This window comes from Phacochoerus africanus, chromosome 8, assembly GCF_016906955.1.
Source record: "Phacochoerus africanus isolate WHEZ1 chromosome 8, ROS_Pafr_v1, whole genome shotgun sequence".
Lineage (NCBI taxonomy): Eukaryota > Metazoa > Chordata > Mammalia > Artiodactyla > Suidae > Phacochoerus > Phacochoerus africanus.
In genome coordinates, this window is record NC_062551.1 from 34,472,956 (window position 1) to 34,499,480 (window position 26,525).

The 26,525-nt window shown below is 42.5% G+C and overlaps 1 protein-coding gene across 2 annotated transcripts in view; it reads right to left on the bottom strand.

Annotated features, from left to right (window-relative positions):
- TENT4B (terminal nucleotidyltransferase 4B) overlaps positions 1-26,093 on the bottom strand; it is a 65,264-nt gene extending 39,171 nt beyond the window's left edge. For both annotated transcript variants that reach the window (XM_047789742.1, XM_047789741.1), the window contains exon 1: positions 25,413-26,093. In XM_047789742.1, the coding sequence (XP_047645698.1) occupies positions 25,413-26,041 (629 nt within the window). In that variant the 5' untranslated portion in view covers positions 26,042-26,093. The remainder of the gene's footprint in view (positions 1-25,412) is intronic.
- Between the last annotated feature and the right edge of the window lie 432 nt (positions 26,094-26,525).

The following is a 26,525-nucleotide window of genomic DNA, read 5'->3' on the forward strand; positions in this document are numbered from 1 at the left end:
AACGTTTACAGTTTTCTGAAGAGAGAAAAGCGATTTGAGAATTGAGTCGTCACCTGGCAAGGTAATAAGGGCATTTCCGGTGCACTCCCAAAACCACAGCAGGCACCATCACATTCACACTGAAAATCCAATTTGAGTAAAACATCATCTATCCCATAAAGTTAATTTTGTTGATTCTGTTATTTTATTTGTATTTAATTGGTTAATTGTTCTGTTTTTGTAACTTTTTAGGCATAAGAAATTCATATTGGTGTACATTCTTTTTTTTTTTTTTTGACTGCTCTGAGTTATATGGAGCTCCTGGGCTAGGGATCAGATCCGAGCCACAGCCTCAAACTAAGCAGCAGCTGTAGCAATGCCAAGCTGTACCAGGCCAGGGATTGAACCCATGTCCCCATGCTCCGAAGACACTGACGATCCCGTTGTGCCACAGCAGGAGCTCCTACTTGTGTGCATTCTTACATTACAATAAAAATAAGTTAGGGTGCCAAGTTCAGTCAACTGGGAAAAGACAGTCCTTCCAACAAATGGTGCTAGGGAAATTGAATATTCATGTGAAGTTGGACTCTTACCTTACACTACATACAAAAATTAACTCAGAATGGATGAAAGACCTAAACTTAAGAGCTAAAACTATAAAGTTCTCAGAAGAAACAATGGAGAGTCATGATGGTGAATTTGGCAATGATTTCTTGGCTATAAAACCAAAAACACAAGCAACAAAAGAAAAAAAAGAGATAAATGGGACTTCATTCAAATTGAAAACTTACATGTATCAAAGGGCACTATTAAGAGAGTGAAAAGACAATGAACAGAATGGGAGATAATATTTTCAAATCATATATCTGATAAAGGACCAATATCCAAAATATACAAAGAGCTCCTACAATTCAACAACAAAACCAGACACCTCATTTCAAAAACAGAGAAAGGACTTGAGTGGACATTCCTCCAAAGATATACAAATGACCAGTAAGCAGATGAAAAGATACTCAACATCATTTATCATTGGAGAAATGCAAACCAAAACCATCATATACTATTCTCAAGCCATCAGGATGACTATTATCAAAGAAACAGAAATTAATGAGTGTTGGTGAGGATGTGGAAAAATGAGAACTCTCCCGCACGGCTAGTGGGAATGGAAAATGGTTAACTTGAGGTGGAAAACAGTTTGGCAGGTCTTCAAAAAGTTAAACATAAATTACCACATGATCTAGCAATTCCACTCCTAGGTATAAACCCCAAAGAATTAAAAGCAGAAACTCAGATACACCAGTGTTCATAGCATTACCTGCAATAGCCAAAAGGTGGAAACAAGCCAAATGTCCCTCAACGTATGAATGGATAAACAAACTGTGATATGATCACACAGTGGAGTACTAGGTGGCATTAAAAAGGAAGGAAATTCTGATATATGCCATAATATGCATGAACCTTAAAAACATTATGCTGGGAGTTCCCACTGTGGCTCAATGGTTAACGAACCTGACTAGTATCCACGAGGACAAGGGTCTGATCCCTGGCCTTGCTCAGTGGGGGGCAGAGACTGCGTTGCCGTGGTGTAGGTCAAAGACACGGCTTGGATCTGGCGTGGCTGTGACTGTGGCGTAGGCCTGCAGCTACAACTCCAATTCAACCTCTACCCTGGAAACCTCCATATGCCTCAAGTGCAGCCGTAAAAAGACAAAAAGACAAAAAACTTTTAAAAAGCCATTGTGCTAAATTAAGTAATAAGCCAGGCACAAAAGGACAAATATTGTATGTTTCCATTTATTTGAGACTCCTAAAATAGGCAAGTTCAGAGGGAAAAAAGGAATAAAAGAATAGAACTTAGTTACCAGGGACTGGAGAGGAGGGGGGAGTGGGGAGTAATTACTTAATGGGTAGACGTTTGTGTGGAATGATGGAAAGTTCTGGAAATGGATAGTGGTGATGGTTGCACAACAATGTGAATGTACTTAATGCCCCTAAATTATATACTTAAAAATGGTAAATTTTGTTATGCATATTTTATCACAATAAGAAAAATTTAAGCTAACACTAGATATCTGCCAAAAATATTTTATGAAGATATTAATTTGAGAAACATTGTTGTAAAATTCAAATTAAAAATTAAACCATTTACGTCATGTTTACAAATACAGACACCAATGGTATATACTGCTACAGATGTAAACATAGAAACATAAAAACATCTGCCTTGCAAGAGTGGTTACCTCTGGGAAAGGAGGGAGATAAATAGGAGGTATGCTAAACAGTATTCGAGTGTATCTGAAAAGTTATACTCCTTAAGCAAAGGGGAAAAAAGGAAATAAAGAAAAGAGAAGGGAGGGGAAAAAATCCTCAAATTTGTAAAATCCAGGTGATGGGTATGCAGGGGTTAACCGTTATTCTATATCTTCCCCACATGTTTGAAATAGTTAATAGTAAAAATCTGAGGAGCTCCCGCTGTGGTGCAGCGGGTTAATGATCCAGCTTGTCTCTGTGATGTTGCCAATTCTCTCTCCAGCCCAGAGCAGTGGGTTAAGGATCTGGCATAGGCCACAGATGCGTCTCAGATTTGATCCCTAGCCTGGGAACTCCCATATGCCGAGGTTGCAGCCAAAAAAGGAAAAAAAAAATTGAAATGACTAAGAATCAAAAGTTTACATAGTTTAGCAGATGTAAACGATTGCATTTGGAGTGGATAAACAATGAGATCCTGCTGTAGAGCACAGGGAACTATATCTAGCCACATGTGATGGAACATGATGAAGGATAATGGGAGAAAAAGAATATATATGTGTGTGCGTGTATGTATGTGTATACATATATATGTGACTGGGTCACTGCTGTACAGCAGAAATTGACAGAACATTGTAAACTATAATAAAAAAAAACACTTTTTTTTAAGTTTACAGAGTAAGGGATTAAAACTTCCTTTAGCTGGGGTTCCCAGAGTGGTTCAGCGGTAACAAGCCAGCCTAGTATCCATGAGGACGTGGGCTTGATCCCAGGCCTCGCTCAGTGGGTTAAGTACACAGCATTGCCATGAGCTGCGGTGTGGGTCACAGACCCAGCTCGGATTTGGCGTTGCTGTGGCTGTGGCGTCGGCTGGCAGCTGCAGCTCTGATGTGACCCCTAGCCTGAGAATTTCCACATGCCACGGGGGCAGCGCTAAAAAGACCAAAAAAAGTCTGAACACTTCCCTTAGCCATTCTACACGACAATGACGAGTGAGCAGATGGCCCTGACAAAGGCATGCTCCTCGACTTACCAAGAGCTCCTCCCACCTCCCGTCCCCCCCTCTCCCCCAGAGGTGCGAGCTGCCGTCAGCAAGCAGTCAGAGTTGTCCACCAGCCTTCACCAGCCAGACTCAACTCTCTCTCGCTCTGAGACCATGATTGGTCCAACCATTTGTGCTTGCCTCCTAAACAGCAAGTTAAAGAAACGATAATCCCCACTAGGATTAAGGAAAAAACTGCAGCATTTCTACCAACATACGATTAACTTCACACCAGGCTAGTAACACTGTTAAGATCAGTTCATGATTACTTACTACTGGTAACTAAAACCTGTCAACAACAACAACAAAAAAACCCTATTCATAGTAATTCATATTCTCTCTCTCTCTCAAACACACACACGCAGAAAACTAGATCTTTTTTTTTCTTTTTAGTCAAAACACTATTTTCTGGGTCACTTTGCTATACCGCAGAAACTGGCAAAACATTGTAAATCAACTATAATAATTTAAAAAAAAAAACCCACTACTTCCATGTAAGTAAGGGACACTGCTCAAAATCACACTAAGAGCCAAAAGGAGGAACACGCTTAGGTATCTACGCAAGAGAACTGAAGAGGTGTGCCCACAGAAAAAGCGTTCACAACAGCATTATTCACAGCAGCCAAAGTGGAAAATATCCAAACAATCGACTGATGAAGAGATAAACAAAATGTGGACTCACTGAAATGTTACTCAGCCACATAAAAGAATGAAGTTTTTGATACATGCTACAACATGGACGAACTTTAAAAATATGCTAAGTGGGAGCTCCCATTGTGGCACAGCGGAAATGAATCCGACGAGGAACCACGAGGTTGCGGGTTCGATCCCTGGCCTCGCTCAGTGGGTTGAAGAGCCGGCGTTGCCATGAGCTGTGGTGTAGGTCGAAGACGCGGCTTGGATCCTGCGTTGCTGTGGTTCTAGCGAAGGCCGGTAGCTACAGCTTCGATTCGACCCCTAGCCTGGGAACCTCCATATGCTGTGGGAGCAGCCCTAAAAATAGGACAAAAAAAAAAATTATGCTAAGTGAAGGAATGCAGACACAAAAGGATACCTATATCAATATGATTTCATTTATATGAAATGTCCGAGATAAACAAATCCACAGAGACATAAAGCAGACTGCTGGTTGCCTAGGCCTGGAGAGTTCCGGGGGAAAGATGGGTGTTTTGAGGAAAGTAACTGCTAGTGAATATGAGGTTTATCTGCGGGGTGATGAAAATGTCCTAAAACTTACTCTGATGACAAGTGCACAACTCTGTGAATATATGAAAAAACATCTGAAGTGTACATATCTCAATGAGGCTTTTATTAGGGGGAAAAAAAGGACAAGCTGCCATTACAGCCCAAGAAGATTCTGCCTTAACTTGTATGTGTTCACAAAGCAAAGTAAGAGAAACAGGAGAGTCTAGGAGTCAATACAAAGACTTGTATATCTAGGAAATAAATGACTTACTCAAACCCAAGACAAAACAACTTGATATTTTAGTTAGCACATGGACCAAGGTAACAGGTAAATTGTCACCCTTTCTGAAATGCTAAAAATACTAAGACCCTAAAGGGCCTAGGAATCCCAGGGTCAACATTTATCTAAGGCATTCAGAGCTTTTAATGCAAAATCAATCTAATCCTGGAGTCCCAACAGCTTTTCTCTGTGTCACTAGGGAGTCTGTGAACCTGTGTCTGACAATCCCCGCTCCCTCCTGAGCATTTCTGGTTTCAGAGGATAATCTTCAAGCCTCCACAGAAGCTCACAAACAAAAACCCTTTTCGCCATTTACTTCCCTGCCAACGAACACATATTCTATGGCCTTAAATCTACCATCACTTGGGGAGCCTTGTCTCATTTTATGGAACGTTACATAAATCTGAACAACCCTTTGGCATTCTTCTCCATCAGAAGACACGACCACTCATGTAAGGAACTGCTGAATCCCTCACCTTATCTTGTTCTCAGGCATATGATCTCTGGCTGAGGACAATCTGCCAATGTGCTAATTCAATGGTGCCAAGTCCACTGTCACATCACTTTCAGATAAGAAAGTGATACACGTGAGAAAAATTACATTAACACACCAGTGAAACTTCAAAGTAGAGTAACAATATAGCCAAAACATTCACACATACCTCAAAACACAAACACACACATACACACACAAACACACACGCCAGCAGACCCAGGGGGACAAAAATCTAACCACTATACCAAGACGAAAAGAAGTAAACTAATAAAACTCGATCTAGCTGAGCCTGGGAGCCTTCAGAAAAGCAGTGAACTTCCCTCCCTCAGCATTAACCCTCATGGTCTTTCTGGCAACACATAATGAGAAACCCAGCAATCTTATTTTGAGGAACACAGATGGAGAAACTGGCTGAAAAGTAAACAGCACTTGTAAGTATGCTTCTCACGCTTTAATCACAATAGAAAATAAAAAGCAACGTGTGGATGCCCTACAATGGGGGAGTGCTTAAATAAACCTTGGTAGTCATATAGGAAAATATGTTTTACCTCCTCCAAAAAAACCTGCATCACAGACTTTGTAAGTATATGGAAAAGACCATGCAAAAGGTAAACTAGGAGAAGCACGAGATCTTTCATGTAAAAGAAAAAAAAATTTTTTTGTCTCTCTAGGGCTGCACACATGGCACACGGAAGTTATCAGGCAAGGGGTCGAATCAGAGCTGTATCCACTGGCCTAGGCCACAGCCACAGCAACTCGGGATTCAAGCCGCATCTGCAACCTACACCACAGCTCATGGCAACACCAGATCCTCAACCCGCTGAGCAAGGCCAGGGATTGAACCCGAATCCTCCTGGATTCTAATCGGGTTTGTTACCACTGAGCCACAACGGGAACTCGGAAAATTTTATTTTTAAAAATGGATCTTTTACAATGACACAAATAAGAGTTTATGGAAACTAATAATTTATACCTATTAATTAAGAGGTTCTTTGAAAGGCCATATTTGTTATTTTATAATCAAGTTAATAAAATATACAAGAAAAATTATTAAATATATAACCTAACACTATTATGAGAGGCAAGCACCAAAGAAAATGCAGAACTCATCAGATTCTCTTGATATTTCTTGCTGTTTTGACACAATTATTCTGGCTACCATTATCTGTTAATCATCTTCACATCACTAACCTAATTCAGCATTTTTTATAAACTATTTCCAAGTCAGCAGCCAGCACACTGGCACTGAGCATACAGACATTCAGGGTCCGCAGAGCAAACCCAAAACACTGCTCACATTTTGACAATTATAAACGAAAAACTGAACTTGCTCTACTACTCTTCACTCAAATATGTGCAAATTCAACGAAGTCCAGAAAATTCTCCTGAGTCCCCTTCTCAACCCAACAACTCTGCAGCATGGCCTGGCTGGAGGACAATTTAGCATTTTGGCCCAGCAATCACTGCACACGTGCACACAGAGGCATCTACAAGAATGGTCACTGCACCACTGGAATAGGAAACAGTGGCAAAACATTTGTGTTCCACCAGAAGGAAAATGGCTTTAAAAATCATGGTCCAACTATACAGCTGAATTCGGCCCAGCGTGGAAACTGACATGAAAAAATTTCCAAGATACATTACGTGGAAAAAAGCAAAAGTTACAAAATAATATGTATTTCCTGTGACCAGCCCTCCTGGTAGGAAAAGATCTGGGAGGATTCAAGGGACTCTGGAAACAACCACCACATCCAAGGAAGCGGCTAAGAATAAGAACAGTGGTCACGTGAGCCTCCTGATTTTTCTGTGACGTTTAGAGTCTTTACAAGGAAAATAAATGTATGCCTTACATAATTACAATTTAAGAAAAATCTCTGCATCATAAATCACATCTGGTTTATCTAATACTCCATATGAAGGAACTTTGCGCCTCTGTGAACACAAGTAGTTTGAATCTAACTGATGAAAGGCATTGACCGTGCCCTGTCTTCACATTTAAATACACAAACGCACTTCCCTCTGCCTGTCAACAATATAAACACTCTTCCCTGCTTAAAAACAATCCCATTCGCCCTCTCTGCCAAAAAAGGAAACAAGTACAAGACGAAATCTTTTTTTAAAAAAAATCTTACACATAATCTCAAATTCCTTACTAAGAAGCATTTTTACTTCTCATCCAAAATACAACAGTGTTACAAGGCCTTAGCCAAACTTTACCTCATTAAAATGATGTGTGTTGCCCACATAACTACTTTGAAGTTGTTTCATTCACTTGGTCTGGTTTTAATCAATACAGAAAAGTTAGTCAGGAAGGCAAAGCTACTCCATTTTGAGCATAACCTCAGAGGACTTCCAGCATCTCATTTCTCACCCCAACCAGGGGTGGAATCCCTCTGTAGCAGCGGGGTCTGGGGGTTCTGGGTTCTTGAGGGGATTCTGAATAATTAGCCAGGTTTGGGAACCCAGGCTTCGAAAGATCCTTTTAAGCAGTACTTCTCAACCTATGCTGCACATGACCTAAAGAAAAACACTTGATGTGAGAGTCACCACCTGCTACAGACTTACTCAGTCAGAATCTCTGAGCAGTGAGGAATGTTATGAACCCACAAATCTGATAACCTAGATGAAACAGTCCAATTCCTTGAAAGAGACAATCTACCGGAATTTACACAAGGAGAAAAGGAGAACCTGAGTAAGCGGGTATCTATCAAGGAAATTGAATCAGTAACTAAAAACCTTTTTAAACCCGAAAGAACTGAAGTTTTATTGTGACTCAGCAAGTTAAGGATCCGGCATTGTCACTGCTGTGGCTCAGGTCCCTGCTGTGGCACAGGTTTGATCCCTGGCCTAGGAACTTCTGTATGCCATGGGTACGGCCAAACACATAAACAAATAAATGTATGTAATCTATCACATCATCAGGCTAAAGAAGAAAAATCCCACGATCATATCAAATAGAGAAAAAAGCATTTGAAAAAAATCTAACACCCAATCAAAAATACTTAGCAAACTGGACACAGAAGAGAAGTTCCTCAACTTAATATAGAACATACTACAAAAATACTACAACATCATACTTAATGATGAGAAATCATATGCTTTCTCACTAAGATTAGGAAGAGGGCAAGACGTCCACTCTCACCACTCCTGATCAACATCACATTGAACGTCCTAACACAGTAAGACAAAACAAGGAAATAAAAAGTGTACATATTGGAAAGGAAGAATAAAATTGCCTTTGTTTGCTAACATCATTAACTATGCAGAAAATCCCAAAGAAAAACAAAGAAAAAAACCCTGTGGAACTACTAAGCCAGTATAGCAAGGTTACAGGATACAAAGTTAGTAAGTAAGTCAACTGTTTCCTTCTATACAAGCAATAGAAAATTGAAATCTGAATTTTAAAATGCAATATCATTTACATGAGCATTAAAAAAAAAAACCCAGATAGGCGTTCCCGTTGTGGCTCAGCAGAAACAAATCTGACTAGTATCCATGAGGACGCAGGTTTGATTCCTGGCCTCACTCAGTGGGTTAAGGATCCAGCGTTGCCGTGAACTGTGGTGTAGGTCGCAGACTCGGCTTGGATCCGGTGTTGCTGTGGCTGTGGCGTAGGTCAGCGGCTACAGTTCCAATTCGATCCCTAGCCTGGGAGCCTCCATATGCTGCAGGTGCAGCCCTAAAAAGCCAAAAAAAAAACAAAAAACAAACAAAAAAAAAAACAAAAAAACCCATATAGAAATACTTAAGTATAAATCTAACAATTTATATTTAAGATCTATATAAAGAAAACTATAAAACTCTGATGAAAGAAATCAAACATCTAAAGAAGTGAAGAACTATTTATTCCATTTCTTCCCAACTTGATCTACAGATTTAATAAAATCCCAATCAAGGAGTTCCCACTGTGGTGGAGTGGGTTAAGAATCAGACTTTGGCAGCTCAGGTTGTTGCAGAGGCACAGATTTGAGCCCCAGCCCAGCACAGTGGGTTAAAGGATCCAGCACTGCTGCAGCTGCAGCATAGGTCAAAGCTATGGCTTAGATTCAGTCCCTGGCCTGGGAAGTCCACATGCCACAGGTGTAGCCATTAAAAAAAAAAAAATCTGGAGTTCCCATTGTGGCTCAGCAGGTTAAGAACCCAATGTTGTCTGAGGATTTAGATTTGATCCCTGGCTTCACTCAGTGGGTTAAGGATCTGGCGTTGCCACAAGCTGTGGCATAGGTCGAAGATGCTGCTCAGATCTGGTGTTGCCATGGTGCAGGCCTCAGCTGCACCTCTGATTCCACCCTTAGCCCGGGAACTTCCATATGCTGCAGGGGTGGCCCGAAAAAGAAAAGGGGAAAAAAAAAATCCCAACCAAAATTCCAGACAGTATTTTGTGCAAATCAACAAGGTGATCCTAAAATTTATATGGAAAGGCAAAAGATCTAGAATAGCCAAAATAATACAGAAATGAAGAATAAAGTCAGAGGAAGGACACTACCTGACCTACTATATGTTAAAGTAATGTGATACTATGACGAAGGATACGTATCATGACACATTTGACAAAACCCACAGAATATACAACACAAAGAACGGATCCTAACTGTAAACTATGGACTTTACTAAAGCATAATGTATCAAATAAGGTTCACTGATTCTAACAAGTACAGTATGTTAATTACAGGAGAAACTAGAGTGAGAAAGTGAGGGAGTATAAGAGAACTCTGTATTTTCTGTTCCATTTTTCTGTAAACATAAAACTGAAAAAAATCACACACACACACACACACACACACACAGCTCCTGGAAAGGAAAAATAGAGGACCAGCTACTTCAGATCAGAAACGTCCACGAATATCTCCATTTCGCCTGACCCTGCTAATGACCTCCCCAAAGGGGCGACCACAAACTCCTAAGGAAGCTGAAGCCAAACTAGGACCCAGAAGCTCGGCTCAGGTCATCTTCTCGGCACCTTCCCTTACAGAGGCCACGCTGCCCTTCCTTTACGCAGAGGCTACAGTGCTTGCTGCATGGTTCTTACATGTAAGAAATGACTTTTAAAATAAATATTTGATTGGAGGTCATTTTTTTTTGCAAATAGCTTTTATTTTCATTTATTTTTATTTTTGCTTTTTCAGGGCCACACCTGTGGCATATGGATGTTCCCAGGCTGCGGGGGGCGGGGGGTGAAATTGGAGCTACAGCTGTCAGCCTACACCACCACTCACAGCAACATCGGATACCTGACCCACTGAGCAAGGCCAGGGATCGAACCCACATCTTCACGGATATTAGTCAGCTTTGTTTCCACTGTGCCACAACTGGAAATTGGGAGGTAAAAATATTAAAAGATTTACTCCCAATAGGAATGTTTCCTATAATGTTGTATGAGTTACATGAGCTTAAGCTTAAAGAATATCAGCACACGATGAAGAAACATAACCCAGCTTTAATTTCAAGGAAGAAATAAATGCATTACTCCTGGCTGCTGAGTTAAGGCTGTGAGACTCCTGTCTCCTGAGCAGAGGCTCACAGGCCACTACATCCATCGTGGTTTTCTTCGGCCACCACAAGCTGCAAGCAAAGGTCAGGTGAGGCTGGGGGCCAAGGGCTCCCGACAGTCCCAGCCACCAACCAAAAGCCAAGCCCAGTTCAATAATGCCTTTTCCACACCCCAGGCACTGGTCAGCCCAAAGCCCACTTGAGCTTCCTGCAGCCCACCTTCATCCTCTTCCCAGGGGAAGATGGCTCACTAACAGAACCAGTCCAAAGTTCTGTCCCCTTTCTCACTCTTACTCCATTTTCCCTATGAGCACTGCCCCCTCAAGACAACCAAGTGGCTGAGGAAGAAAAGCTTCTCCTTTTAGGAGTGTTCCAGCCTGATAAATGATCAAGAGAATAAGAATATCACAAGATATAGATATATATAGACAGATAGATAGATAGATAGATAGATACCACTAAAATATACAGGCAATGATCATTAATGTCTATTAGTATCACAAAAAGAAAGACATTCAGACATTATTTGTCTTCTGGGAAAAGTACACACCACCATCTAAGAAGTATTCTTGCAAAAAAAAATAACAAGAAAATCTAAACAAGGCTCTAGATCTAATTACAAATTTAAGAGAAAATACAGAGGGACAGCGAAACATATTAAAGTGATACCACAAGAATGCAACTGGCAAAACTCAGAAAGTAGAAGAGTCTATAGGAAAAACAACCCAGTTTCTTCAACAAATTAATTATTCCAGGGGAAAACAGATGGGAGAGGAAGCTGTTGATTAAAAGATTTATAAGACATTTCCTTTAAAACAGTTAAAAACAATAGCAATGCAAGAGACTCATTAGGATTCTGATTTGAACACACTGTTTTTAACATAACATGATAAAATAATCATGGGACAATTGGGGAGATATAAACATTAGATATTTAATGCAATTAAGGAATTACCGTTAATTTGTTTAAGAGTAATAATGGTATTATGCTTGAGATTTCTTTTTAAGTCCTTATCTAGAGCCACATACGGAAACATTTTTACAAAATGACTTGACATCTGGAATTTGCTTGAAAATAATGTGGGAATGGACTAGAGTGCAGGTGAAATGAACTTGGCCATGGATTGATGACTGTTGAAGCTGTGTGATGAATACACAGAGGTTCATTATTCTATTCTCTGCTTCCCGCACCATTTGCAATTTTCCGTAATAAAAAGGTTTGGAGAAATGAAGTAGAGTAACTTCAGATCTCACAACTCCTCTGAGAAAGGTCAACCATCAAAGCAGATGCCACTCCTATCTATCTCAATTACTAAATACTGCACTGTTGGCCCTCTGTATCTGTAGGTTTCACACCCTCAGATTCAACTAACTGCAGATCAAAATTTCAATCAAACATCAGTTGAATCCAAAGATGCAAACCATCTTGCATGGATGGATACAGAGCGCCAACTGTATTCACTGTACCACACCATTTTATGTAAGGGATTTGAGCATCCCCATGTTTTGGTAACTGCAAGGGCTCCTGGAATAATCCCCTGCAGATACCGAGGGACCACTGTATATCCAACCTGTCCCTTTAGGGTTCATCATATGAAACCAATACAATCAATATTTCCTTTCTGATCCTCCACAACTTAACCAATCTTTCAAAACATCAGCAAAAATCTCCACTCCTCTCAAAGTTTGCCCTTAACTTACGAGTCAAAAGCAACCTCTCCACCCTTTACAATTTATCCAAATGGACCATAATTTCTTAGAAGGCAGAGAACGTTTTACTGTCTTTACTTCCCACAAAAAGCCTAGCACAGTGGTTTGCATACAGCAATTGAATATCCAGTCAAAAAATGTGTGGATCATTCTGGTCTGTTCAGAGATGAGTCACAAAATCAACAAGTGATAAAGAACCAAAAGCAGAGGCAAATTCTTCAGGTCATAAAGAATGTGAACACACTGTGACAGGGCCATACAATCAAATTAAAAAGTAAAAAACAGTATTACGCACAACACGGATGACTCTCCAAGACACCATGCTAAGAGAAAGAAGTCAGACACAAAAGACTACAGAGAATCTATAATTCCATTTATGTGAAATCCTAGGAAAGACAAAAGTGGTTGCTTGGGGCAAGGGATGGGGTAAGGGCACTGAATTTTAAGTGACTCTTGGAAATGGGTGACTATTTTATGTACAATTAAAATTAAATTGGGTGAATATTTTAGGTATGTTATATCCTAGTATAAACTTTATAAATCATAAAATCAGGATTAAAAATTACATGTACTTGTATGGGACAGACCAAGTGCTCTTACAAATTAATAAGACAAAAGGTCTCCAGAAGAAAGACATGCAAGAGAAGTAAGAAATTGAAGAGAGGGGAGTTCCCGTCGTGGCGCAGTGGTTAACGAATCCGACTAGGAACCATGAGGTTGCGGGTTTGGTCCCTGCCCTTGCTCAGTGGGTTTAACGATCCGGCGTTGCCGTGAGCTGTGGTGTAGGTTGCAGACGCGGCTTGGGCTTGGATCCCGAGTTGCTGTGGCTCTGGCGTAGGCCGGTGGCTACAGCTCCGATTCAACCCCTAGCCTGGGAGCCTCCATATGCCGCGGGAGCGGCCCAAGAAATAGCAACAACAACAACAACAAAAAGACAAAAAAAAAAGAAATTGAAGAGAAAAATAAATAGCCAATTAATGTGAAGGCATGTGCAAATGAAATCAGTAAAATCCTCTTTTTTACCTATAAAATTGGCCAAAAAAACCCACAAAACCCTGTTTTCTTTTGTATTAGGACTTGGTTTTCATTGTAATCTGTAGCACTGGTGAAGATTTAGGGAAAATTTGAATTCTTGCACACTGCTGCCAAAGGGTGAACTGCTCCAATCTTTCCACAGGAAAATTTGGCCAAATATAAACATTCTCCAATCTAAAACTTTATCCTCAAGAAATAACCATGTGCCAAGACAATTTATGGAGAAAGAACAGTCTTTAACAAATGGTGCTGGGACAACCTGATATCCACAGGCAAAAGACTGAAATTGTACCTCTACCTCACATCATATACAAAAGTGAATTCAAAATGAATCCAAGACCTAAATATTAAGAGCTAAAACCATAAATTCTTAAAAGGAAAAACAGGGGTTAATTTTGTGATCTTGGATTAGGTCATGGTTTCTTAGATAGGACACCTAAAGCACAAGCAACAGAAAAAGTAATACACGAACTGGAATTTATGAATTAGAAAAAACAAACAAACCTTTGTGTTTCAAAACACAGTATCAATAATGTATAAAGACAAGCCACAGAATGGAAGAAAATATCTGCAAACCATCTCTCTGATAAGAGTCTATAATTCAGGGATTTCCCATCATGGCTCGGCAGTTAACGAACCGAACTAGTTTCATCCATGAGGACGAAAGTTCGATCCCTGGTCTTGCCCCACGGGTTAAGGAACTGCTGTTGCTGTGAGCTGTGGTATAGATCGCAGATGCGGCTCGGATCCTAAGTTGCGGTGGCTGTGGCACAGGCCAGCAGCTACAGCTCCGATTCAACCCCTAGCCTTGGAGCCTCTATATGCAGTAGGTTGGTGGCAGGAAGGAAGAAGGAAATGAAGACTTAAGGCTCATCACGTACTTCCTTCGTCTAAGCCCTTGACATGGTCCCTTCACTTCGCTTCCGCCGTCCTTCCTCCTCCGCCCTCCCCCTCCCTCCCTCCCCTCCGCACTCCCTCATCCCGCCTACCTCCCTCCCGCCCTCTCCCTCCCTCCTTCCCTTTTCTTTCTTTCTTTCTTCTTCCTTCCCTCCCTTCCCCTCCTTCCTTTTCCCTTCCTTTCTTTCCTTCCCTCCCTTCCCTCCCTTCCTCCTCCTCCCTTCTCCCTCCCTCCCTCCTTTCCTCCCTCCCCTCTTCCTTTCCTTCCTCCCTTTACTGTTATTAACGACCAATTCATAAACTTACTACACATCACATACCAAACTAAAATAACAATAAAATCCAATACAATCCAGACAACGACACATACATTCTCATTTCCCTACATACCATACTACTCTTCAATATAAAAATAAATAAGAAATCAATCAAAAACAAAAACAAAAAAACGGGCAAACTTGAAAATACATTTCTCTAAAGCACATGAAAAGATGCTCACACCCTAGTCACCAGGGAGATGCAATCAAATACGTTCATACCCACTAGGATGGCTATAATCAAAAGACACATAATGAAAAGTGTTCACAAGAACATGGAAACCTCATACATTACTGGGAGGAATGAAAAACATTAATATTAGCCACTTTATATGACCCGGCAATTCCACTTGGTATTTACCCAAGAAAAATGAAAATACATGTCCACACTCACACACAAAAAATTGTACATGAATGTTCATTATTTATAATAGCCAAAAAGTGCAAACAACCCAAACGTCCATCGATTGATAAAGGGATAAAGGTGCCTTCAAATACAAAACGTGGTATATTCATACACTGGAATATTTAGGCATAAAAAGGAACGAAGTACTGATACCTGCTACAATACGGATGAACTCTGAAAACATGCTAAGTGAAAGACGCCAGACACAGAAGGCCACATATTATATGATTCCATTCTTATGAAATGTTCAGAATCACAAATCCAGAAAATATATACAAGGTTGCCAGGATCTCAAGGGGAAGCAGCAAGCAGGGGGTGATAATGGATACAGAGTTTCTTTCTGTGGTGATGAAAATGTTCTGGAATTATATAGCTATGATGGTTACACAACCTTGTAATAGTCTGAAATCACTAAATTGAACACTTTAGAAGGGTGAATATTATAACACGTCATCTTTATCTCAGTAAAAATAAGTCCAAAGTAAAAGAAATAATCCTCACTGGGACAAAGGATCAGCCCAAAGCATGTCTTTTATAAAAAAAACAAAATACGGAGTTCCCGTCGTGGTGCAGTGGTTAACGAATCCAACTAGGAACCATGAGGTTGCGGGTTCGGTCCCTGCCCTTGCTCAGTGGGTTAAGGATCCGGCGTTGCCGTGAGCTGTGGTGTAGTTTGCAGACGTGGCTCGGATCCCGCGTTGCTGTGGCTCTGGCGTAGGCCGGTGGCTACAGCTCCGATTCAACCCCTAGCCTGGGAACCTCCATATGCCACGGGAGCGGCCCAAGAAATAGCAACAACAACAACAAAAAAGACAAAAAGAGAAAAAAAAATACTAGAAACAAACTAAATGTCCAACTGGGGATTGGGAAAATAAATTTAAGGTGCACTCAATCAGTGGAATACCATGCCCATACCCAGAGGTACACAGAATCGTATTCAAGGTAATGGGGTATTAAAAAGTGCTGGAGAAATGTATTCAGTATACATGATGTTCATCACATCACAATTTTTTTAAGTCAAAAAGATATGCCCACAATAGTCTGTTGCCTTTCTCCCAAAGGAGAAAACAATTTTAGGATTAAAAATCCAGTTCTAACTTCTAGCCTCCAGATTGTGAAAGAATAGACTTCTTTAAATTGGAAAAAAAAAATTTAAGTATACACATGGTGAAGTCTGTATTGATAAGACAGAAAAAAAGGATATAAATGTATACATATATTAAAAAGTCTAAAAATATCTACATCAAAATGCGTTTAACAGAAGTTATGTCCTGGTAGCCGTAGTATAGGGGGCTTTTTTTTCTTCCTTTGTTTTAGCTATACTTTCTAGTTTTTTGACAATAAACATTGGTTGGTAGCATATAAAACATATGCTGTTTTTTTTTTTTTTAAAGTATTCTAAGGAACAGTGGTATTACTGTCTCAAAGAAGAAAACAAAGGGTGAAATAACTAACTTCAAGGAATAAAGACATCAAATTTTAAAACTTCATCATAAACCTAACACTTCATTAAATTCAAATTACTTGAAGGTAACTTTTAAAACTCCACAACCACAACCGTAATGCATTCTTACCCTTGGCTTTGGCAGAAATATACAATATAATATATTGACAATTTATAATACAAATTCCATAGTATTAAAAGTTACGTTATTTTGACAACATCAAAACAGTGTCTATAGGGGGCTAGTAAGGGAAGCAGGTGAGACCAGTCCCAATTCTCAGTCCAGAAAATGGTTTCAAATGAAACAGTTTATCTTAGCATAGACATAAAGTATTTACTCTACAGTCTGAAGGCATTGTTCAGATATAAAAATATTGTTAAAAGAAAAACTGTGGGGATGGAAATGCTATAAAACCTGGTTGTGATCATCACTGCATAACTATAAATGTAATAAAATTCGTTGAGTAATAATAATAAAAAAAAAAAACTTACCAGTACGAACAAAAAAACCGCTAACCACAGAGAATTATTATAGCCAAACCAAGGGAAAATAAAATTTCTTCATAACATACAAAAGGAAGGACTCTAAATTTTTTTTTATTATTTATTTATTTTTTTCTTTTTTTCCCACTGGAAGGACTCTAAATTTTGAAATCAACTCTGCAGTTATCATTTTATATTTATTTATTTATTATTTATTTATTTATTTTGTCTTTTTAGGGCCGCACTGTGGCATATAGAAGTTCCCAGGATAGGGGTGGAATCAGAGCTGTTGCTGCCGGCCTACACCACAGCTCACAGCAACGCCTGATCCTTAACCCACTGAGCAAGACCAGGGATCAAACTCGAGTCCTCATGGATACTATTTGAGTTCCTTAACCACTGAGCCACGACGGGAACTCTTGTTTTTATTTTTTAATTTTTATTTATTTATTCGCCACGCTCATGGCATGCAGAAATTCCCACGCCAGGAATCAGACCCAGGCCACAGCAGTGACCCGTGCTACAGCAGTGACAGTGTCAGATCCTTAACTGCAAGGCCACCAGGGAACTCTTATATGTTTTTTTAGAAAATGAAAAATAAGTTCTACTTATACTGGTGTTTAACCAGTTTCTAAGAAAAAGCAACATGTAAAGGAAACACTGAAAAGTAGTTCAAAGATAAAACAAAGAGTTAAAATGATACTGCTAAGAAGACTGAGAAGTAAGGCCCCCTTAAGTCAATTTTACTTAAGACATTTTTAACTGCAGGCATTCTCAATACCGCCAAGAAATTTTTAAAATAAAAATTGAAGTTGGGGAGTTCCCGTCGTGGCGCAGTGGTTAACGAATCCGACTAGGAACCATGAGGTTGCGGGTTCGGTCCCTGCCCTTGCTCAGTGGGTTTAACGATCCGGCGTTGCCGTGAGCTGTGGTGTAGGTTGCAGACGTGGCTCGGATCCTGCGTTGCTGTGGCTCTGGTGTAGGCCGGCAGCTACAGCTCCGATTCGACCCCTAGCCTGGGAATCTCCATATGCTGCGGGAGCGGCCCAAAGAAATAGCAAAGAGACAAAAAAAATTAAAGTTGGGAGTTCCCTTGTGGCACAGCAGGTTAAGGATCTGGTGCTGTCACTGCAGTGGCTCAGGTTGCTGCTGCGGCTCAGGTTCAACCCTTGGCCAGGGAACTTCCACACACTATAGGCACAGCCAAGAAAATAAATAAATTAATTAAAAATAAAAATGAAAGTTAAAATTAAGTGGAGTTACGAGAAGGTAAACACGATAAAAGCACAATAAACTATTGCTACCCATATCAGAACAGCTAAAATAAAAAACAGTGATAATACAAAATGCTGGCATGGATGCAGAAAAACCAGATCTCACATACGTTGCTGGTAGGAATGTAATCTGATACAGCAACTCTAGAAGAGAGTCTGGCAATTTCATTTAAAACTAAACATGTACTTAGCAAATGACCCAGCGCTTCTGGGCATTTATCCCCCCAAAATGAAAACTTATGTTCACATAAAAATGTGCACATGAATGTTTATAGCAGCTTTATTTGCAACAGCCAAAAACTATAAACTCTTCTGGAATGTCCTTTACCAGGTGAATCGTTAAAACTGTGGCAAACCAAATTTTAGAACACTGCTCAGCATTAAAAAGGAAGGAACTATTAAGACATGCAACAATTTGGATAAATCTCAAAGGAATTATGCTAAATGGAAAAAAGACAAAGTAAAGTACGGTATGATTCCAATTATATAACATTTTGAAAGTGAAAAAATTATAAACATGGAGAACAGATTAGTGGTCGTTTGAGGCTAGAGACAAGGGTGGGTGTGCATAAAAATAAAAGGATAGCATGAGGGATCTTTGAGGTGATAGTAGAATTCTGTATCTTGACTTGGTGGTGGTTACAGAAATCTACATGTGAAAATTGCACAGAACTAAACACACAAACATAAACTATACAAATGAGTGCGTGTTATACAGGTAAAATCTGAATACGGCTGTGGACTATAACAATGTCAATTTCCTGGTTGCAGTATTAAACTACAGTTATATAAGATGTTATCACTGCACGAAACTAGGTGAAAGGAACATGGGATTTTTCTGTACTATTTTCTGCGAATGCATTTCAAAATAAAAAGTTAAAATTAGATAAGGCTATACATGAGGTTAATTAACGAATACGAAAGATTTAACACAGCATATGGTAAAAAGGCTCCATGAGTACTTTTATTATATAGAGCACTTTTAATAAGTCAACAAATTTGGAAACACAGACTTCTGTATACGATTCAAACCATCTCAGCAGAAAGCATGACTGGAGCTCAAGTTCAGTTACCAGATACTACATGAAATCTCTCCCACACGGCAAGACGCTTCTTTTTCAAATTTGAAACCCTTCAAGTGATTAAGTAGCTTGCACAGCAAAAGCGTCTCCACATTCAGTTTTTCCCCCAAATCTCTAATTCAAATTTCCACATAGCCCAAAGCCCTTAGTATACAAAAGCCTCTAATATCATCAAGTAACTTACAGGACAGAAATAAATGTATCACTTGCTGTTTGGGTTCAAATTAATGAAAAGCCTAGCCCAAGGCCATCCTCAACTTCAATAAATACTCTCTTAGAAAAAAGTAATTTCGTGTCATGTTAAAAACGGTAAAAAATGAATTTAAAGCCTTTTTGTCATTCTGTAGCAGCTGGGTCCCTAACAAATACTCTGAGGGTTAGAAAGAACATTCTATCAGCCATCCCCTGAATTCCTGAAGCAGGCTGAGCTGTCCAGCCAGCTCTGCAGCAAAGAGCCAAAATAGGAGTCTCAGACTAGGTGCTGGGAACTGGATCCTAATTCTTCAAAAAAGCATCCTCTCCGGCCTATAACCCCTTCAGGATTACTCCATACCTGTGTGTATAAATGACTAATACACACAGTCTCCAGTGCAGTGGGTGTGATCCTGAAATAGTTTCCTCACTAAATGTTATTTTAAAGGATTCCACAGAAGGAAAAATAGAAAGCTGAGTAAAATCATACAACAGCTTGCGCTTCCACCTTTCATACAGAAAAGTGGCGTAAATTTTTCTCAGCTTTAACAGGTATAAGAATATCGAACCCACAACTATCTGACCAGTCCAATATCTGCAAGGGAGCCCCTGAATTTTCTTGCCATGGACCCTCTTTGGAGTCCTAACACTAGGATTTACTGGCCAGGGTTTCACGGAAGAGGTTACGATGTCAGGCCATCTACCACACCAGGACCAGAAATGTTCTCACATACTCTCCCTCCTCCTCCTCCCCGACCTTAGCTTTTTCTAGTAGCCATGCTTTCTTTCCTGGGTGGTGGGGGGGGGGAACAACAACTAAATCTTCTCTGTGACCCCAGGGCAGACTCTAAAAAGCCCTAGTCATTGTTTGCTTTTGCCCTCCAACACCTAAAAACTTAATAGATGCTGAAAACAATTCCACATGTTAAAATGCCAGTGATTCTGACACTGTGACAGCAATTCACTGTTGCACATTTTAGACAGAAGATGAGTCCTGGCATGGAAGCAGCTTAGTTGAACATAGTATACTAGATTTGGGGAAATTCTCAAATATGAATTACACTGTCAGTGCAGAACCTACACTGCAGAAAACCCAACGTCTTCTTGAAAGCACGTCTCAGCATCCAAACGCAGTAAACTTCAACAACCTGAAGGTCCTGGTTCACTGAAGAAGTACTGTGGGCTAACGCTTACAAATGCACAGAAATTACGCTTACAGCAAACTATAGAAATATGCCTCTGAATTATTTCATGTTAATCTGCCTGGAGCCCAGTTAGTTAGTTAGTCAGAGCCCAGCACTAACACCAATCCCACTGATCATACTGCGTAGACATAGGCAGAAAGAGGCCACAATGCCAATGCCGCAGGAGAGGGTCAACATCCTGGATTTACTGTGACATAGTGTCATACAGAAGGAAGGACACTGCCCCACGGCAGTAAGGACAATGTTATGTCAGCCCCCAAATTTCCATTCCCTGTTAGATAGTTCCATCTAAACAGCACTGCACCCTTTGCTTCAAACTAACAGGCCTCACTCTTACATTCAGTAATAACCCAAACATTTCCCCAGTCACTCAAATTCAAAGCTTAGGGTGATTATTAAATCTTTGACGGGAGTCAGAATCTTTCCCGTCCTTAACTTACAGCACTTCTCACGTTAATTCTTTCCGTTTCCCATCCCCATCACCCCAGTTCATGAAATTATTTCTTAAACCCAAGTTTCCCGGTATGGACTTCTTGATGTCCCATAGTCAAGTTCATACTCCAAAATGTTATTTGAACAAGTCATTCCAGCCTTGAAAAACTTTCTACAGATCTGGCAGTGCAGCCAACACAAGCCTACCCTTATGAGCTTGGACAAGCCCCAAGCACCTTCCTCAAGAAGTTTTTAGACACCAGGGCTCAGGCCCAATGACTCTGAGGCTCCCAAATTTCCCATGTTTGTTACTTTTTTGTCATCTCTCTCCATGGTGATCAACAATTAAACCTTTTTTTTTTTTTTCTTTTTAGGGCCACACCCGCAGCATATGGAAGCCGGGCTAGGGGTCAGATCAGAGCTGCAGCTGCTGGCATACACAACCACAGCCACAGCAACACGGGATCCAAACCACATCTTTGATCTATGCCACAGCTGGCAGCAATGCCGGATTCTTAACCCACGGAGCAAGGCCAGGGGTCAAATCCACATCCTCATGGATACTAGCTGGGTTCTTAACCTGCTGAGCCACAATGAGAACTACCAACAATTAAATCTCTGAAAAGGGCTTAAAGTTCATTTTCATGGACAACCAGAAAGAGCAGGTAGACTTCTCCCTACACCATAGCTAGCACAGAAAGGGAATGAATCCCAAGAAACAGAATAAGTGAAAGCAACTTTAGGGAGTTCCCTTGTGGTGCAGTAAGTTAAGGATCGGCATTATCACTGCAGTGGCTTGGGTAGCTGCTGCCATGTAGATTCGACTCCTGGCCCAGGAACTTCCACATGCCATGGGCACAGCCAAAAAAAAGAACAAACAAAAATACAAAAAAAAAACAGAAAACAAAGACACTTTATAAAGAGAAAATAGGAGTTCCCGTCGTGGTGCAGCGGAAAAAAATGCAACTAGGCATGAGGTTGCAGGTTCAATCCCTGGCCTCACTCAGTGGGTTGGGGATTCAGCGTTTCGGTGAGCTGTGGTGTAGGTCACAGACGCAACTCAGATCTGGTGTTGCTGTGGCTGTGGTGTAGGCCAGCAGCTGTAGCTCCGATTAGACTCCTAGCCTGGGAACCTCCATATGCCACTGGTGCAGCCCTAAAAAGACAAAAGACAAAAAAAAAGAAAGAAAGAAAGAAAAAAGAAAAGCAAACAAACTCCCTGGATCTGTAGGCACAAGACAAGAATGCTGAGATAGTAAAACTCAGGTGAGTTTCAACTTTGAAAGAGGACGATGAAGCCTTCAGGATGAAATCCAAACATCGTACTCTACGTTTACAAACCCTCCATCTTACCTTAATTAAAAATAAAAATTTAAAAATTCCCTTTATTTTTATTTATCTATTTTTATGGCTATACCCGTGGCATATGGAAGTTCCTGGGCCAGAGACGAAATCTCAGCCACAGCTGCGACCTAAGCCACAGCTGCAGCAACACCGGATCCTTTAACCCACTGCACTGGGCTGGGGGATCAAGCCCAGCGCTTCTGCAGCGACCTGAGGGGCTACAGTCAGATTCTTAACCCACTGTGCCACAGTGGGAACTCCAAAATTTTTTAGAAAGAAATTTCATTGCACCTACTGACCTAGTGGGTAAGAGAAAACATATACATAAAAGGAAAATTACACATAAGCAAGCTCTACCAAGAGCATGAGTCAAGTCCGGTAAGATTTCAAAGGAGGAACCAAAAAAACAAGAGCCTGGGCAACACGGTCAGGATTGTGACCTGTATCTTGGTGTGTTCAGGGAGTAAGGCAACCAGTCTGGCCAAAGCAGAGAACACTGGGAGATCAAAGATATGAGAGTGTACACAGCTGTCCTACAGATTCGGTCTACTGTTCTTGGGCTCTTTCTTTCTCTCCCTATCTGGACAGAGGCCAGGGACCACCACAATTTGTTAACCTATTAGGTAAGTGTCAGTCACATCTCAAGAATACCTTTACTATATTTAATCTCCGAAGAGCATAACATTGAGGTGCACTCTGAATTCAGGCTTCTTTAAATACTTGTATTAAAAAACAGCAAAACTTTTGTAACAGCCAAACAATAAGGATCCATAAATCAAAACAAGAATTTTTACCGACGGAGACACTCTTACAAAAACACTCTTAGGAACTGCTTAATAAAATGTAAAAACTTTAACTGCTGACATCCTCTAAAGAGGGAGGCAAAAGAATGGAAAGTCTGATGAAGTGATAAGCAGTTTTAAGGCAGGTTTACAACCAGTTTTTAAACAGTAATCTCTCTGGGAAATGCAAATTCCCCTCCTTAATCCCTTTGAGACCAATATAATATGTGAATTAGAAACAAGAACATCTTGCTTCTACCTAAATTCAAATATGAGCCTCTTCCAGTATCCTTGACAATAAACAGCAAGTAGAGAGACAAGAATTTCTAATTTATCAAAAAGAGAGGTAGCCAGCATTTGGGGTTTAGAACATATCTTTGCTACACACATACACAGAAGCTTCAGGAAAACGAAATTAGGGAACTTCGAGGTTTTTAGTTGACAGTGATTACTTAACTGGAGCGTATTCCTAGGAAATGAAACTACCAGAACCCCTTAACATCAATTTGCTTGTCACTAAACCACAGGTTTATGCTTCATCTTGGAAATGTGAACAGGGTGAAACCATGAGCCTTTTATTAAAACAAGATGACCATGGAGAGCGCCCTTGAAGCTTTAGCACAGAGGGCTCAACCCTAAAAGGTTCCCCTCTGGAAAGTGAGGACAGGTTTGATATGTACCCCCCCCCCCCCCCCGTGCCAGTCCTAGAACTCTTCACGGCATCGTCCATAAAAGGTGGGAGTTGTAATAGTAGCATATAGCAGACAACAGCCCACTAGAAGCAGATGGAACCCACCAACTCATTTTACCCAGACCTTCAAAAAGGTACACAGAACGGCCTCTGCCTGCCAAATCTAAGAAAAGGTTTCACAGGGGACCACTGATGGCGATATCATTTGCCTAGTGTGGCCCACAATGTAAAACAGGATCTGGAAAGTGAAAATTTTAACGCTCATTCTTTAATACTCAAAGGCAAACACACACACACACACACACACACAGGCCCAAAGCTTTGTTTTACAAAATAAAAAAAAAAAGAAGACTGTAATCTATTCCAGCACAGGGGCTCTTCCAGGAGGGAAATCTAGCTGGAAATATCCCTGCTTCTTCTGTACATAATTCACCAGGGGTCAGGTAAGATTCCATTTTGTAACAGCTGAACTTTAAACAGAAAGTCATTAGTGGTGCAACATTCACTCATTAGCATAAAGTTACCCCCTAGAATGAAAAGCACTGGCTGTCTCTGCCAGGATGACAACTTTACAGTGAGAAACTGGGGCCAAGGACCATGAACTCCTAGAAAGTTCTATCCGCCTTAGAAGGAAAGCTCACCATCTCCACCAGCCTAAACTTAACTGTCACTCCATTCCTCACTCCCCACAGAGCAAGGCATCGCTAATACAGGAATTGTTGAAAAAAATAAAAATAAATAAAATAAAAGGATGGGCCAAAGGGTCAATAGCAGGCGAAGCCTTTCAGGGCTGACACGATTCCTGTTTGGGATTGGGGGAGGGGGAGGAGCTTTCTGGATGTTTCTATTCTTGGCAAGGAAAGCACCTCCAGGTCCTGTACCGTCAAAAGGCGCTAACACAGGAATGTTCTCAGGGAATGAATGATTTGCCTGTGCTAAGCGACTTCATTCTGGGGCGTGATGATGGGGAGCACGATGGGAAGGGCTAGAGAGAATAGAGAGAAGGTGTGTTTGACCGGGGAGGGGGGGGGGATGGGAGGAAAAGTGGATGGATAAGGGGGGGTCGGAGAAGACCTGGATGGTTAAGAGGGAGGATGTGGATGACTAAGGGAGGAGAGCAGAGAGTGTAGATGGCTGAGGGGACGTCCAGAAAAGGCGTGGAGCTGAGGGGGAGGGGGATGAGGTGTGGACCGCTAAGGAAGGTTGGGAGGAGGTGTGGATGGCGGAGGGATGAGAGATGGCCATCAGCTCCCAGAGGAGGAGAAACGAAGGCAGGCCGACGGCGGGGTGGGGGGGCCTCACCCAGACTCCCCCCCCCAAAAAAACCCCTTCTGTGGGCGTGTGCCCGGCTGCGCGTGTGCAAGGGCCCAGGCCACCAGGCCGTAGGGCCATCACTCACCCCACGACTCCCTGGTTGTAGTTCCTCCGCTTCCACGGGGTCCCGCTGTACACGCCCCCGCTGCCCTCCGCCCGGCCGCCCCCCGCGGCCCGCCCTCCGCTGGGCTGCAGCAGGCTGTAGTTGAGTCCGTAGGTGCTGGCCTTGTTGTCGCGCTTCCTCTTGTTGCTGCTGCCCGAGGCCGGGTCGGCGGGCTCCGCTGCGGGGAGGGCGGCCGAGGAGTGCGGGGACGAGGACGCCGAGGGGGACGGGGACGCCGAGGGGCCCGTGGTAGCCCGGCGAGCCCAGGCCGCGGGCTGGTGGTGGTTGTTGTTGTTGTTGGTCGTCTCTAGGGGCAGGAAGTCCCGCTGCTCCGCCGGCTGCGCGTGGCCGCCCAGCAGGCGCTCCCCGGAGCGGTACATGCCGGCCGGGGCCGAGGCCGGGGCCGCGCCGCCCGGGCTGCCGGTGCTACTGCCGCTCCCGCCGGTGGCCGTGCTGCTGCTGCCGCCGCCGCCGCTCGCGCCGCCGCTGCTGTGACAGTGGTGGTTGAAGTAGAGGTTCCTCAGTCCCTGGGTCGTCTCCCAGATCTGCATCCACAGACTGTTGGACGGTCCGAGCTGCTCTGGCTGGAACCAGGCGATCCTCGGATCCATCAAACGGCGGCGGCCGTTGCCCCCGCCCCTCCCGGCTGCCCGCAGGGCCGCCGCCGCCGCCGCCGCCGCCGCCGCCGCCGCCGCCGCCGCGCCTTAGGCGCACGCCTGGCCTCGGCGGCTGCTGCTGCTGCTGCTGCTGCTGCTGCTGCTGCTGCTGCTGCCGCTGCTCCTGCTGCTCCCGGCCCGCCGCGGGCGGCGGGGTGGCGCAGGGAGCCCGGCCGGCGCCGGCGGCGTAGCTCCCGCCCTCGGGGGCTCCGCGGGCCCTCCCCCCCTCCCTCCGCCCCTCTGCCGAGCCCCTGTCACCGGGGTCCCCGTGCAAATGGCGGCGGCAGCAGCGGCTCTGGCAAAGGGCGAGCGGCGGCGGCGGCGGCAGCGGCGGCGGCGGCAGGACGCGCCTGCTCCGTAGCGTCCTCGCTCCTCCGGCCCCAGGGCGGGGCCTCTGCCGGCTCCGCCCCGATCGCTCCGCCCCCCGCCCCCGCCCCTC